Consider the following 16820-nt stretch of genomic DNA (forward strand, 5'->3'; position numbering starts at 1 on the left):
TTCTACTTTAGAGACTCGTTTTGAGAATTAATTCTGAAAAATAGTTTTGAGTTATTTTCGTATAATTTTCCATGTTTGAATCTTTGGCCAAGAGAGGTTTTTTAGACAAGTGAAGATGGTGAAGTTACTTGTCTAGGGGTATTTTATTTTGTCTTGTTTTGTTTTACTTGTATTGATTTGCCTCCTCTACTACCCTTCAACTTGTTGTCCTGAGGTTTATATCTACCTCACTGGCCCTCACTTAGGGGCAGCCGCATTTCAGGAATTATGTGTTTTCTATAATAGGGCAGTTCTCTTTTATCCTTCCGCAGTCAATATTTGAGCTCATGAACCTCTCTTTGAAGTCAGTGGGAGTCTCATATTTGGAAGCAAGATACCACTGGGCAAGAAGACTAAACTGCATCCCTTGGCAGGAAACTCACTTAAAAACCTGCATCTTCCTATGCACCTGGTTCTAGTAAAATACAAGTAAAGGACCTCTTTACAATTTTCCTGTTATTTTAAACAAATTTTGATCTTAGGGAGGTCTACTTTTTTAAAGAGCTAAAATGAGCTTAGTGGTTAATTTTTACCTTTTAAGGAAGTTTCACTGAAGTTAGGTGATAACCTAGGTATTTATTTTCTTTTCTAAGACTCTTATTTCAAAGACTTGTTTTGTCTGCTGTTTTTTTTTTTTTAAGTCAGAATTATTTTAACATCCCCACCAAAGGAGTCAAACTAGCGTTATGACTTGCATACCAGAAGGTATTAAACATGGACAGATATTAAAACAAACAAACTTTGTAAATATTTTAATGGTCTATCAAAACTTTTGATTTTTCAAGAACAAATGAATGTCATATAGAATTTTAAGACATTTTTCCTCTCTCTGTGGTGCACTGGTTGGTGCGCAGTAAATGTCTTGGCAAAATATTTGCAAATCCACCAACAGTCACACCAGACATCCACTTGCATGAGATGATCAATAAGTGTCTTTTTCTTTTTGCCAAAAGAAGGGTCATCCCAGCCCTATTCCCTGCCTATACAGAGAAGGGTATGGGCAGAAACTAAAGGGACTGTTCAATGAGAAAACTTGTGACAGTGTAGACATATGCAGTATGGCTTTAGGACCTAGGGGCCTAAATGCTATCAGAGCTTGGGGGAGAGTATTCCTTCTTTACTCCATGAAGCTTTAGTACCCTCAAGTGTCTGGCTTCCCTTAAGTGGCTTCCAATGCTTTGACAAGGGGCCTTGAGTGAAAGAATAAGTCTCCTTAGAGACTAGGAGTAGGGAGAGGACTTGGAGGCGTCTGTGGTCTTACAGTTACGCACATGGCAGCTAAGATCCACTCAACTGGCATGATCTCATTTGCACCCACAAACTACAGAGTAATCAAATTATTGATATATTTGTAAAATGCAGTAATTCTCCTTATCTTGGTCCTAGACCAAATTGAAAATCTTAGTGCTGGATTTGTTGGCCTTTGATATCTCTGGTCACATCGGGGTCCCTATAAAATTGGTCAATTCAATTTTGGATATTAATTTAAGCTTCCAACAACCTATTAAAAAAATAAGACCTGTTACGGATGCCTGGGTGGCTCAGTCGGTTGAGCGTCCAACTTCAGTTCAGGTCATGATTTCATGGTTCGTGAGTTCGGGCCCTGCATCGGGCTCTGTGCTGACAGCTCAGAGCTTGGAGCCTGCTTCCGATTCTGTGTCTCCCTCTGTCTCTGCTCCTCCCCCACACGTGCTCTGTCTCTCTCTGCCTCTCAAAAATAAAATGAGTTTAAAAAAAAAGTAATACCTGGGGCGCCTGGGTGGCGCAGTCGGTTAAGCGTCCGACTTCAGCCAGGTCACGATCTCGCGGTCTGTGAGTTCGAGCCCCGCGTCAGGCTCTGGGCTGATGGCTCGGAGTCTGGAGCCTGTTTCCGATTCTGTGTCTCCCTCTCTCTGCCCCTCCCCCGTTCATGCTCTGTCTCTCTCTGTCCCAAAAATAAATAAAAAACGTTGAAAAAAAAAATTAAAAAAAAAAAAAAAAGTAATACCTGTTAGAAACTACCAACCTTGACTCTTCTTGGGGGGAACAGGATCTGGAACAAAGGTGATGGTCATCCCACCTCTATCCTGCTCAGATCCCATGTATAAGACTATTCTAGACTGGATTTCATACTCCAAAGGGCAATTAATCTGCAGGGATACACCTAGGACTGGGATGGTGAGAATAAGGAAGGCATGCCAGAGCAGGAGTACCTGAAGGAATTGGAGCTGGTTGGAAAAGAATGATCTTAGGTGGAAGACTGTGGGGAACATGTTATTATTGCCAGATATTTCAAGGGCTGTCAGGTAATGAGATCCATGATCTACAAACCATGGGACTGGGAGCAAAGGATGATTATTAGAAAGTAAATTGAGCTGCCACAAAATGGAATGGAATCTTTTTGTAGGTAATGAGTTCCCGGTCATGAAAGGTAATCAATTTAATATTAGCTGTCCATTTGTCGGAGAGATTGAAATGAGACCATTGTCAGCCCGTACAGCATCTCTGTGAAAATAGAAAAAGTACTTCCTTTAGATGGATGCAGTTCAAAGCCAACATGCACAACTAGGCTAGATGTCACCCTCCATTCATTCCTTGTACAGGGCACCCCCATGCGGGGCAGAACCTGCATTACCACACATGGCTGTGTCCATCTTACCATGTTCTGCTCCAACAGAAATCAATCGAAGGAAAGGAAACCACACAAAATAAAAGGACCTGCATAAATCAGAAGGAGTTGACCCACAGGACCTTTATGAAAGCATTGATCCTTTAAGCTAAATGTGTCCCTCAAGAAAAAGAAACAACTTGAGCCCTTTCCTTTATGATTAAATTCACAATACCTAGTTGCTGAAGTGTACAAAGGGTACTGTCACATGCAGAATTTACTCTAGAAGTTGCTAAAAAGTTGATACTTTTAAAAAGACTGTTTACTATGGGCTAGATAGTATGTTAAACACTTGTATAAATTATTACCTTAATCTAGCAATAACTAAGTAGGAGTATTATACCCATTTTACAGATGAAGTGTAAGTAACTTGTCTGAGATCACTGCCTAGGAAGTGGCAAAATAGGTATTTGAATCAGATAGATCTGATCTAAAATTCATGGTCTTACTCATAAAACAGAAATCATCTTTTAAAAAAAAGCAAGTTTGAGCACCTGGGTGGCTCAGTCAGTTAAGTGTCAGACTTCGACTCAGGTCATAATCTCACAGTTCATGAGTTAGAGCCCCGTGTCGGTCTCTGTGCTGACAGTTCAGAATCTGGAGCCTGCTTCAGATTCTGTGTCTCCTTTGTCTCTGCCCCTCTCCTACCCATGCTCTGTCTCAATCTCTCTCTCAAAAAGAAATAAATATTAAAAAAAATTTTTTAATAAATCTTAAAAAGCAAGGTTTTGAGAGCTCTAACTCAACATCATGATTCTGTATTATAGTAAAAACTTAAGATTTGGAAGGTTGAATTGGTGTAAAAGCCAGAATGTGATATAATTACTAAGAGTGACAATCATCCTTCCTGACTGTCTCTCTGAGCCCTGCACCTTAGTTTATTCTGTCGCCCTGCACCTTAGTTTATGTACCTGTGTAACATTAAACTGAAGAAATGGAGAGGTGGTTTTCAGAAAATCTGTTTGCACTGTTGCAGCTATAGGTTGATTAAAACCTCCCCTTCCCTCTGGAGCCTTAGTTCGATTATAGCGGCTGAGGTGGTTTCTTCCTCCCTTCACTTCTTTTGCATTTCTTTTGCATTTATGACTGGTACAATTGAGTTGGCAACTAGTCGACACAGCCATGTGACAAATTTGTCATTTGAAATTTGTGGGTTTAAAAAATTTTTTTTAATGTTTATTTATATTTGAGAGAGAGAGAGAGAGAGAGAGAAAGAGAGAGAGAGTGTGAGTGTGGGAGGATCAGAGAGAGACACAGAATCCGAAGTGGGCTCCAGGCTCTGAGCTGTCAGCACAGAGCCCAACGTGGGCCTTGAACCCAGGATCTGTGAGATGACCAGAGCCGAAGTCGGACACTTAACCAGCTGCGACACCCAGGCGCCCCTGTCATTTGGAATTTGAACTGGGCATTTAAATTGTGCATTGTTCAAATGTCAGTATGTTTATTTCTCATTTCCCCAAGTAGATGGCAACCTCTGTAAGGCCAGAGACCATAGTTTATATTTTCTAGAAACCACCTCAACTTCTCTTATGCAGAGTGCCTTGCACAGAATTGACCCATTTACATTGTCCTACAATTTTATTTTATTCTTTAAAATGTTTATTTATTTTTGAGAGAGAGAGAGTGGGGAAGGGTGGAGAGAGTCTGCTGTGCTGACAGCAGAAAGTCCGATGAGGGACTCCAACTCATGAACCATGAGATTATGATCTGAGCCAAAGTCGGATGCTTAACCAACTGAGCTACCCAGGCGCCCCTGACCTACAATTTTAAATGTTTGTTTGTTTGTATTTATTTATTTATTTATTTAGAGAGGGAAAGTGTGAGTGGTAGAGGGGCAGAGAAAGGGGGAGAGAATCCCAAACAAGCTCCACGCCTGGGGCTTGATCTCACAAACCATGAGATCATGACCTGAGCCAAAATCCAGAGTCAGACGCTGAACCAACTGAGCCACCCAGACACCCCATGTTGTCCTATAATTTTAGAGTGATTGCAGTACATATGCAGCCCAAACTAACCCCAGTTCTAAGCATGTTTTAGATTTAGGATGAGTCTTTCAGGAGCCCCTGCTCAGTAAGTTTTCAACATCTTCCTTGGGAATTTTGTTAAGCAGTGACCTACAGCTCTGGATGATCAAATCCAATGTCTTTTCCTCCCTCTTCCTTTGACTGCATGCAGTCTCAGACTCAAGTGTTTATGATCTGCAGTGTCTCCTTTAAACTCCCCGTGATGCTGACTGCCACTCTCTTCTTTTCTTTAGGTGACAACCTACTATTCTTGCTCAACTCCTACACATTGACTCCTTCCCTGAGAGGCAACAGAATGAACAGAATAATCTGAGGCTCTGTAGTCATGCTTAGCTGAAAATTCTATCTCCACTTAGGAAAATTATTTAGCATCTCTGAACCTCAGTTTTCTGATCTGTAAAATGTAGAGAATTGTACCCATCTCATAGATTTATGTGAAAACAAGACAAATTAATTAGGTAAAGCATCCAGCCAGGCCGTTAGCCTACTTGGGTGATGATAAATTTGCTTTCCTCCTTTTTCTTTCTTCTCTCTCCCCTCCACCTTTATTACTGCCTTTCTTCTTCCTTCCCCTAGATACAGATTTTCCCGCATATTCTCTCCCTGGTCAATCTCATCCATTGTATTCTCCTCGAAGATAATCCCAACTCTATCGTATTTCCAGTCCTAAGGATCTTATATGGGTTTTGTTCCTGGAGTTTCAACAATGAGTAACATGTTCCAGGTTCACAAAAGGTCTGTTATTGTTCCCCATCTCCCACTTCTGAAACCAACTCACTTCTAATAGTGCCACAGACACACACAAGCAGAACATAAGCCAAGCTGTCTGCCCACCAAGCCCTGCGGAGTCTTCTGCAAGATCTCCTGAGGGGCCAGCATCATCACCTCCCATCGGCACAACTTCGCTGGTCTACCTTCCATCTCTCTCAGTCAGTTTTCCTTGCTCCTTGTTTAAGCTTCCTGGATTAAGCTTCCTGAAGCTTTCTAAAGTCACATCTCAAATCATGTCACTTCCCTGCTCAGTACTCTCCAACAGCTTGCCATTGCCTGTGACTAAGTTTGAAGCCCGTTGGTCAAAGCCTCCACCTTTAAGCCCTGACCTGTTCATTTAAGGGATTACTCAGTGTTACTGTACTTACTGTACTCTTTTCCCTTCGTATCTTTCTTCTTGCTGTTTCCTCCTCACCACCCCAGTCTCTCCTTGCTGAACTCACTTGCCCATCCTGAAAGACCCAGCTTACAGGTTTTCACACTTGATGAAACTGGTTCCTTCCTTAGAGCATTCACCACTGGCCCCTTTGCCTGCCCCAACCATTCTTCTCTCTGGTTCTTCTGTGGCTCATCCCCAGGGTCCCATTGCACCCCTTCTGCCCAGGGCACTCCAGGTCAGCACTTTCCACACTGTTTTATCACAGAACGCTTTTAAAAACTGTAGAATGGGATAAAGTACCCAGATAGTTCAAAGTGAGTTCATAGACCAACTAATCACTGTAAGAAATGAGAAGCATTCAGTCACACACTTTTATAAACTTAGAAATGGCTTCATTAAGTTGGAACCTCATATCAGGTACATTATCATGTTTCCTCCTATATTTTATTTTCATTGCAGCACAACATAAAATTTCCCTTCTCACAGGTATAATAGAGCAAAGAAAATAAAACATGGACTTTGTTGATGTTCCTTTGTTTGTTTTAGGAAATAAGGGCTTGATCTTATCTTTGAAGTCCTCAGTCTTTTCGTTTCTTTGATTTAGACACCATATGAGAAATATAAGACCCAGCTTTTCATTAAAACTTCCACTTCTCACAGCCAGAGATTCATAGGGAATAAACGTGTGTGTTAGTAATGTTTGATATGCAGTAAGGGATGAATATCATCACAAATACATGTTACATTTATCAGACACAGACCAGCCGTCATCACAGATGGCACCTATTAATGTTGCTAAAGAACTTCTGTGCTTCCCACTTCCTCAAGCATCTGGTGGCCTCTCCATGCCACAAATTCTTGGTAGGGCCCAAATTCCATGCAAGCACATTACTGCAGAGTAACAATGACTATTTACAGGGCTTAGTGTTTTCCTTCCATATAAGGTAGTTTAGATTAAAAAGTCAGTAGAATTCTTATTATTCTCGTTGTGGTACACTCACTCACATATCCTGGAACCCAGGGTTCCACAGAACCAAGTTGGGAAAACATTGCCCTGGTATACCAGCATTCATTTATGTAATTTCAGTTATCACCTGCAAAGCCACAAATCTAATATTCTCCGCGAAAATTTTCCTTGATATTGCTAATTTGAACAGTACTCAGTTTTGCAATTCCATAGCTCCTGGCAGTGCTCAGTATGTATTTGGGGAAAGAAATGATGGACAGGAGAGAGGGAGTAGGGAATCTTACTAATTCTTATGGCATTTCTGTAAATTTGGCAATTACAGTGAAAGTGATACAAGGGAAAGTTCACAAAATCATTTAGCATAAAATTCCTGTTGAAATCAAATGTGGATATAATTTAAATTATTCCTGTTAGGGGTCAGTAGAATTAAAACAGGTTTTCCAGCAAGATTTTGTTAAGTAGAAATGTGCTTTTGTTAAGAAACTCTGAGACATGCTACAAAAACCTTTACATAAGTACTAAGATTACCCATGGTCTAGACCTGCTCTTTTGCTGCAGTTACAATTTTGTAAATTCTCAACTTGTTTCCTGATTTTTCTCCATTCTGGGATTTAATTTTTCCTGATATCACACGTCCAGTCCACTTAGTTAAGGGGTGTGGGCCGGGGAGGGCAGGGGAATTTATTACGCCAGGGTTTTGGCATCCTCAAGTCAGGTTTGGTCATTACTTGATTATTTACTTTATGTCTGTCTGCTTTGGCCTAAATACAACCTAGAGTTGTTCTCTGGGTCATGGAGAATCTATTATGTCTTCCCATGGATTTGATTATTTTACATTACAGCGGGCAAGGTTTTTTGTTTTGTTTTGTTTTGTTTTAATTTATGAAATTTATTGTCAAATTGGTTTCCATACAACACCCAGTGCTCATCCCGGGCAAGGTTTTTTGAAGTAGCTACTGATAATTACCCTGCTATTCTGTGACTGAAGTCACTTATCCCCTCTTAAGGAGGATAGATAATCTTACTATGAGTATAGTTTTATAAGATTTGCTTTCAAACAAACTTATGTTTCTCTGTTTTCTTACTGCCTGCTTTGGTTTTGATAGTTTCAAAGAGAGCATGGAGAAATCCTCATATTCCGACTGGCTTATAAATAACAGTGTTGCCGAGCTAGTGGCTTCCACAGGCCTCCCGGTGAACATCAGCGATGCCTACCAGGATCCTCGCTTTGATGCCGAGGTAAGAGGAATTCTCTGGTTGCACTCTTAAGGTTCAGTTGTCACACTGGCGATGGTTTGCTGGTTGAAGCAAAAAAGGGACATCGTATACATCACAGTCACCCCTGAGTTAACTGGCAGGTTTTTTTTTTGTTTGTTTTTTGTTTTGCGTCTTTCCCCTGTGATCAGATTTTTGGCATTGTCTACTGTTGAGTAACAGAAAAATCTCTCTCTACTCTGATTTGTGGCAAAATGGCTATCTATTATGTATTACTTTGATGCTCTTTACAATTGGGTACATATTATATTGCATGTACCCATGCATTAATTCATGAACATTTTATATTAAAGATAGTTTATATTAAACTATGAAATAGTTATTAATAAAAATGTGGATATAACATAGTTATTTCCCAACAGATGCTAGAACAATTACCATGTTTTTAAAAATTGCTCCCAAGAAATGGTAAATTGGTTTGTTATTTGTTTAATGTTAATTTTGAAGGCACATTGTGCTATATGCAGAATATATTAAAGCAACCTAGACTTGCAGGTGTTTAAATTCTAAGTGTCTACAGTATCATACAGACAAATTTACATGAACTTATAAAATATCTTTGTGTGTGCATGTGTGTGTGTATTCAATAAATTACACGTTTCCTATTCTATATTGCCAAGTGAAGATCTAAAGAGTAGCAGGAGTTTTAGGTGGAGATGTGTTCTAGGCAAAGCTGAGAGAGCATGGGGCCCGGGGGATGGGGGGGCTGAGGGGTTGGAGGGCTGGGGGCTGAGGTGAGTTAATGCTGCTGAAGCACCAGGTAGATGAGGCTGGAGAGGGGAGCAGGGGCCAAATTGCTCCAATCTGAAAGCTGCATTAAGAAGTTTGAGTATTTATCCTGGGCAACGGGGAATCAGTAGTTGAGTTTTTAATCAGGGAGACACAGGAGTTGTATTTTAGGAAGATCACACCACTTCGGTGGCCACAGCACGGAGGATACATTAGCAATAAGAACTGAACATTTAAGCTGAAATGAGAGCTGGTTGATGACTCTGGAGACAGAGATTCAGTCTCAGCCTCTGGACTCCAGAGCCCTCCCCCTCAGCCTTGCCCTGTGCTGTCCCACGTCTGGGGTGGGTCACGATGTGGCAGGGGGCTTCAGTCTAAACCAAACTTAGAACTTTAGTCGTGTCATCTTTTCAGATCTCTGCAGGGAGGTTTTAGACTCCCCAAAACTCAGCACCTCTCTGTAGCTGCCTGGAGCTTTCTTCCCCCAGGCTATGTCCTCTAGTAGTTTCTATTCATTCTTAAGCATAGAGTTCAGCTGCTCCTACCTTGCAAATCCTTTCATGAACTCCCAGTCTGGGTTGGGTGTCTCTGCAGCATGCTCCCCCTGAGCTGTCCCCACGCTGACCACCCTCTAGGTCTCTTCAGTTCTGATGCGTTATTTCTGAGCTTTGAGTTACCTTCCTCAGGGAAGTACACAGCCCAAAGCTCCTTTAGTTGTCCTCCTTTGAGGGAGAATAACACCACCTTGGTTCTGTGATTAGCAGAGCAGAAATGATTGATAGAGCTCAATATTTGTATACTTTAGCATTATGATTGGGCTAGGACTAATTCGATGAAATTTGCCTTTGGCCATGTTTCTTTCTTCCTTGCTTTTAGAGAGAAAATACTGAAGAACAGATGTCTAAACACAATTTTATGAAGGAATACTCTCAGTATCCTCTTATTGACATCAGTAATAGTTGAACAAACTACAAGCCTTGCTATGCAGAAAAATCATTCATTACCAATCCTTTGTTACCAAGCCATCATGTGAGATTAGATGTCAAGGGGTGATGGGTTGATTCCTACCCCAAATCATAGTGCTAAATTTGGTATGGATTTATGTTATTCTGTCTTAGCTTTGAACCATGAAGTCAAATTCTGAGGAAGCAAAAGGAGTCAAAAAATTACACCATTTTATTTTTTTTACACCATTTTAAAAAGCTGGTTCATTAGCTGTATGTTAAGGTATAACAAAACATGATGCAGTGAACACCCACTACCCAGTTTAAGAAAAGAACAGGATGATTACTTTTGAATACTTGTACTGATCTTCTCTAGTACTTTCTCCTTTACTTTCCCTGCTGAGGTAACCACTGTCCTAATTTGAATTTAACACTCTTTTGCTTTTCTGTGTAGGTTCATTGCATATGTTTGACTCCATGCCAAATATGTCATTATATCTTGTGTTTCTCTGAAATTTATAGAAATTAAATTATATTGTATGTATTCTTCTGTGGCTTGTTTTTTCATTTAACGTATGTTCCTAAGTCATAGGAGTTTGTAATTCATTCATTTAATTTCACTGCTGCCAAGTATTCCACTGTATGAATAAACCTCACTTTATTTGTCCACTATAGTGTTGATGGACATTTGGGTTCCGTGTTTTGCTTTTACATACGTAACTGCCAGGGACATTCTCGTACATGTCTCTAGTGCACACATACAGGAGTTTTTGTAGTGTCTATATCTTGAGAATGACATGCTGGGTCCTAGGCTATCTTCACCTCTATCAGGGAAGGAAAAATTCTTGTCCAATCATTGCTCTTTTTTTTTTTTTAATGTTTATTTATTTTTGAGAGAGAAAGAGAGAGAGAGACAGAGTATGAACAGGAGAGGGTCAGAGAGAGAGGGAGACACAGACTCTGAAACAGGCTCCAAGCTCCAAGCTGTCAGCACAGAGCCCCACACAGGGCTCGAACCCACAGACCATGAGATCATGACCTGAGCCGAAGTTGGATACTTCACCAACTGAGCCACAGAGGTGCCCTTGCCCTTTTTTTTTCTTACAAAAACAGCACATGTAGCAAGCACATTTACTATCTCAAGAAAACTTCTTGCTTATTATAGTGATCTTGGATAGACCATATTCTTATGTCTACAGTCAGACTCTTACCAGAACTCTTCCTGATTAGTGATACAGCCATTTTACATTTTTCTCTGCTTATAGTCCATTCCGATAAGGCAGCCTACTCCACTGATCTATAAAAAGAACAAGGTGGACTCTTGAGCAAAAATGCAGCAGTTAGTTATGTGAGATTTGGCATAAAAAATATCATGCTTTAAAAAAAATTTTTTTTAATGTTTCTTTATTTTTGAGACAGAGAGAGACAGAGCATGAACAAGGGAGGGTCAGAGAGAGAGGGAGACACAGAATCTGAAGCAGGCTCCAGGCTCTGAGCTGTCCCACAGAGCCTGACCCGGGGCTCGAACTCACAGACTGTAAGATCATGAGCCGAAGTCAGAGGCTCAACTGACTGAGCCACCCAGGTGCCCCCAAAATATCATGCTTTTATCCAGTAGTTAGAAGCAATGATATCTGAAGGCAGTAAACTGTGGTAGGTTAAGCAGTGACTATTTAGTAAAATCACATTCTTCCCTCTGATAAAATAAAGCATGTACTTAGACCATCATTATTTCTTGTCCTTACACCTAAAATGCTTTCAGTCTGTCACACACCTAATAACCAAATTTCAAATGCAAATCTGGAGATGCATTATATATGATATTTACATGGTCTCTTTGTATGGTACTGGAATTTAAAGTTATGTTTCCCTTCTCATGCTAAGGAAAAAAATAGAAAGGAATTAATGCAGTTGGAGGTAAGAGAGAGAGAGGCATTTAGTAGATATGTCCTACAAATTTGTGTGTATGTTGTATTGTGTGTGTGTGTATGTAGGCACATGTGTGTATGCATGTGTGTGTTATGTATCATACCAAGAAAAGCAACATTATTTATCTGCTTAGGCTTCCTCCTTTCTCAAGTATATTTTGCCTCAGTGACAGGTGTCAACTGTTTATGTTAATAATGAATCAGACTCCAGACGGAGCCACAGTGCCAAGAGGCTAAGAGGCCCCAACCTTCTCCCCATGAAGCCTGATGTAAGATGGTGTAGATCATAAGATAAAGACAACCATTTCAGATAAATATTTTTTATTAATGTGTTAAGTATTTTCCTCAAGATAAAAAATTACCATGACAAAATGAATATGCTTCATTCTTGCACTAACAGTAATTCTGTAATCATCAAAGAGGTAGAGGGTAACTTTTAGAATTGCATTGTCTTCCTGCAAAGGTTTGAGTCCTCTCTTCTTGGTCTGCTAGCATGTGGATCCATAATTTTTACCAGTAATCATAATTGAGTAGTTACTTATCACTGATAGAATATAAGGAAATGATTTTTTTAAGCCAGGATTAAGGGAGCATCTCCCAGAGTTTTCTTCACTGGAAAAAGTGCTTGCTTTTTGGTTCTCTATATTCACTGACTTCCCTGAGTAGTTTGAAGCTGGTTAACAAGAATGATACTTTGCAGAGAGGTAGCATGGGTAATCTTTTTTAAAGCATTTCCTATTTTTCCTACAGATTTTCTCAACATAAGTCCATATAATGAACTTAAATTTGCCAGAAACACATTTATCTATCCTAAAGTTCTCAGTGGCTCAGTGGCTAATTCTGGCAACCTGAAACCTCTTCACTGAACATGAAGAAGGACCCAATTCATCAGACAATATAATGTCCTGGGATAGAACACTGAAAATTGGATTGGCCTTATCCTGAGGTTTCATACTGTAGATGTGTCAACTTTCAGTTAATAGGAATATTTGAGGTTTCTTTAATTTACACTTGAGGAAGCAGACTCAGAGGGCTAAAGTGACTTACCTAAGGCCACACACCTTCCTCAAGGCAGGGCACAAAACCTACAGGAACTTCAATTCCCTAAGCTGGTAAGGGGCTGCCTGGGCAATGGAATCACCACTCCATCTTTTTTCTATCCACAGAGGTACATGAATGTTGGCCAGCCAACTTAACTTTTTGTCCTGTAAGCTCCCCTCACCAGCTGAGCCATCTTGGGCATACTACTTGAGTATATATTGTAACATGCAAAATTCTATATCAATATTTTGTAATGTCAGTGAAGATACTCATGTGATTAAGGACTCGTTTCTTATTTGGAGGTGGGGGTGGGGTGCTAGTAGCAGGTCTTTTTCTCTAAATGAGGGTGCCTTTACACAGAGCTGCAGACCAGCAGACCTTGATTAAAGACAAGCCAACTTCAATCCTCTTCATCTGGAGGCACAGTGGGGAAGGAAGATGAAAGTCTGTAGCCAAAGAGGAGAGTTAAGGGTGATTGTTGACTGTGAAGAAGAGATGGTGGCACTAATCTGACAACCTGTAGGTCTTCAAGACAGCCAGGTCTTTTCTTGTCTTCTCAGAGGAGGAACAATAATAGGCATTAGTTACAAAGTGGTGACGGCTAGATGCATGTCTTGTGAGATGCATCTTGGGAGATGGTCATCATCTCTTCCCCTAAAGGAGCCAGCAATATGAAGACGGGTCTTCAAAAGAATGGCCAGACATCCTGAGGCCAGATTTGCAAGGTACATTAAGGATGATCAAATTTCAGGGGCTACCCACACAGTCCAATCCCCAACAACCCACCAATCTTTAAAACATATAGCTAAAAAGCCAATTACACTGGTATATTTCAAACATAGCCCTGTTGCCTACGTTCAAACCACTGTATCAGTTAGGGCAATAAATAAACTCCAAAATCTCCATGGCGTAATACAATAGGAGTTTAGTTTTTGTTCATGTTAAGCCCAAATGGATGCTCCTGATCATTGACACTGGCTAGGGAAGTGTTCCCTACTCCCTGAATGAAACTGTCCAGAGCACTGATGAATGACTCTCCCCGGGAACCATCTTGTGGATTCTTCAGATCTCTAACTGGGTGCCAACCATAGCACGTCCTCTTGTGTGCATTTGGTAGTTTCTTCTCCAATTTAGACTAACATGAGAAGCTTGTCAGTTTGGAGATTCATGATGCCAGTGGCTATTTCCTGTTAATAAGAGAGAATTTATCCTACCAAGCTTTGCCTTAGCTGTACAGCTAAAGTGGAAACTGGATTTCCAATCTTGGTGTCTTTCATGCCTTATAATAACTTCTGGGAAGTCCTCACAAACTCTGCCCAAAGGTAGACAGCAAGAGAATGATCTTTATTTTGAAACCTCAGTTTCGAAACTGTTGGTCTTCCTTTTAATAGAAACTACAAAGGGATCTTTAATGTGATATAAAGCCCATCCCAGGTGCCACAGGAGCTTGCTGTGAAGGCGATGGGGCAAATAATCATAGTTGTCCTCCTGCTGGGTGTTCTCTTTGTGATTGTATTAAATATTTAATGGAGTTCCCTCCTTGTGGGAAACAGAGCAACTTAGAGGGCAAGCCACAGTGATTATTTGCCTTCTGTCTGCCTGTTTGAGTTGACTCTTAGGAGTAGCGCCTGCTGTGCTTGATAGCATGCATGATTGTAAGGCCAGACTCTGGTTTATGGGTGGAAATTTATGACAGAATGGTTATATAAGATACTCACAGAGCCAGAACTAAATTTCTGAGCTTTAAATTCTGCCACCTTATGAAGATTGTGATATGTTTATTCTGTTACAAGACTCTGTTACATCCTCCATGAAAAGAATGGAAGACCAATATGTATATATACCTAATTATATTTATTTATAGTGCCTGAAGAAGCACTCATGTTCATGGGTTATCATGTAGGTGGGCTTTGTAGTTTTCCCAGTCATTTTCTCCTTGCGAGGCAGTACCCATGCTTGGCTCCTAAAGATATTGGACAGAATACCATGTATATTAATGTTCTATTGCCACATAACAAGTCAGCACAAATTCAGCAGCTTAAAACAAACGCCTACTTATTATCTCACAGCTTCTGTAGGTGAGAAATCTGGGCGTGACATAGCTGGGTTCTCTGCTCCAGGGTCTCACAGGCTAAAAGTAAGGTGTTAGTCAGGTGACATTCTCGTTTGTACTTTGGCACTTTTCAGAGCTTATTCAGGTTGTTGGTAAAATTGAGTTCCTTGCAGTTGCAGACTGAGGTTTCCATTTTCTTACTGGCTGCTGGTAAAAAGTCTCTCTCAGCTCCTGGAGATTGCTCTTAGGTACTAGCCATATGGCCCTCTCACAACATGGCGGTTCACCTGCTCAAAGCCAACAGGAGAATCTCACTCCAGTTGGCTGTGACAGAGGTTTACATAATGTCAGGGGTGACTTACATAATCACAAGAGTGGCTGTCCCATCACCTCTGCCACATAACATAACCTAATCAAGGAAGTGATTATCCTGTCATATTTACAAGTCCTGCTCACACTCAAGTGGAGAGGATTATGCCAGATATGTACAAAGTGGAAGGTGGCAGGTGAGAATCTTAGAGGTCATCTTTAGCATTCTGCCTACCATACTATAATAATGATGAAAATTGCACCCACACAAAATCTCTCTATCCCATAAGATCTTCCCTATGTCCTGATATGGAAAAATGTCCACAAGTGAAAAAAAAAAAAACACAAAGAAGTGTGTATAGAATAATGTATAGAATGATATATGTGCATATATACATACACATATATACACATATTTTTCAATCAGACCCCTCAAACCTAACATGTCCAAAACAGAGCCCACAACCTTTTTTCTTCCAAGTCTACTCCTCTCTCTGTTTCCCTGTCTCTATTAAGGCAACTCAATCCTTCCTGACGCTTACGACAAAAATTTTATAGGCATGATTCTCTCATTTGGCACATGTAACTCATCAAGAAGTCCAATTGGCTCTATTTGCAAAATTTATCCAGAATCTGACCACTTCTCACCACTCAACTGCTACTTCCCAAGTCCAAGCCACCCTCATCTCTGGACTATTTCATGGCCATCGCCTCTTAATCTCTGCTTCCACTCTTCTCCTTTGCACTCTGTTCTCATTACAATAGCCAGATAACCAGATGCTTTTAAATTTCAAGTCATAGCATATCAAAAGTCTGCTCACAAACTCTTCAAAGTCTCCTTATGCCACTAGAGTAAAAGCCAGACTCAGAATTCTTTCAGATGTTTACAATGCCCTTACACAATCTAGCACCTCTTATCTAACCCCAGCCCTTACTCCTGCTTCTCCAGCCATACTGGTCTTTTTGTTATTTCTAGAACATGCTACTCACACACCTATCTCAGGGCCTTTGCACTGGCTATTCCCTCATCTGAAATTCTCTTCCCCCAGTATCTGCGTGCTCCCATCCTCACTTCTTTAAAATCATCTTTCAAATGTTACCTGTTAGTAAAGCCTGGCAGCCTTGATATTAAGTCCCCTTCATCCTGCTCTACGTTTTCTCTGTAATTCCTAACACCTCCTAACATGTAATCTATTTCTGTATTTTTTTGTATTTTTTGCCATCTGTCTTCTCTTGCTAGAATGTAACCACAATGAAGGTGAGAATTTTGTTGGTTTTGTTCACTGATATCTCCCCAACAACTGGAACAATGTTTAGTACTTAAGGGGAAAGTGGGTGATGGGCATTGAGGAGGGCACCTGTTGGGATGAGCACTGGGTGTTGTATGGAAACAAATTTGACAATAAATTTCATATTAAAATAAATAAATAAATAAATAGACACACAAGAAGTAAAAAAAATAGTCATTATTGTTAAGTGTTGTTGAACATTTTATATATTTTATTTATGATTATATGATATGTTATTGAATATATCATAAATTGATGCATAAGCACGTTGTATATTTGTAGGAAAAGATCAGCAAGAACTTATACTAAACTGTCAATAGTTGCCATGATAGAGATGGAAAGATTAGAGCTTTTGATTTTATTTTTACTTAAAAATTTCCCAAGGGTTTGTATTGTTTTTGTAATCAGGCAAAATTATAAAGATA

General features: G+C 40.2%; 1 protein-coding gene across 2 annotated transcripts in view; it reads left to right on the forward strand.

Moving 5' to 3' along the window:
* The window catches only part of PDE11A (phosphodiesterase 11A), a 375452-nt gene that overhangs the window by 180569 nt on the left and 178063 nt on the right, over positions 1-16820 (forward strand). For both annotated transcript variants that reach the window (XR_009256998.1, XM_058712978.1), the window contains exon 6: positions 7934-8066. Coding sequence is in view for 1 of the 2 variants with exons in the window: in XM_058712978.1 (XP_058568961.1) it covers positions 7934-8066 (133 nt within the window). In the remaining variant the exon portion in view is untranslated. The remainder of the gene's footprint in view (positions 1-7933; positions 8067-16820) is intronic.

This window comes from Neofelis nebulosa, chromosome 2, assembly GCF_028018385.1.
Source record: "Neofelis nebulosa isolate mNeoNeb1 chromosome 2, mNeoNeb1.pri, whole genome shotgun sequence".
Classification (NCBI taxonomy): Eukaryota; Metazoa; Chordata; class Mammalia; order Carnivora; family Felidae; genus Neofelis; species Neofelis nebulosa.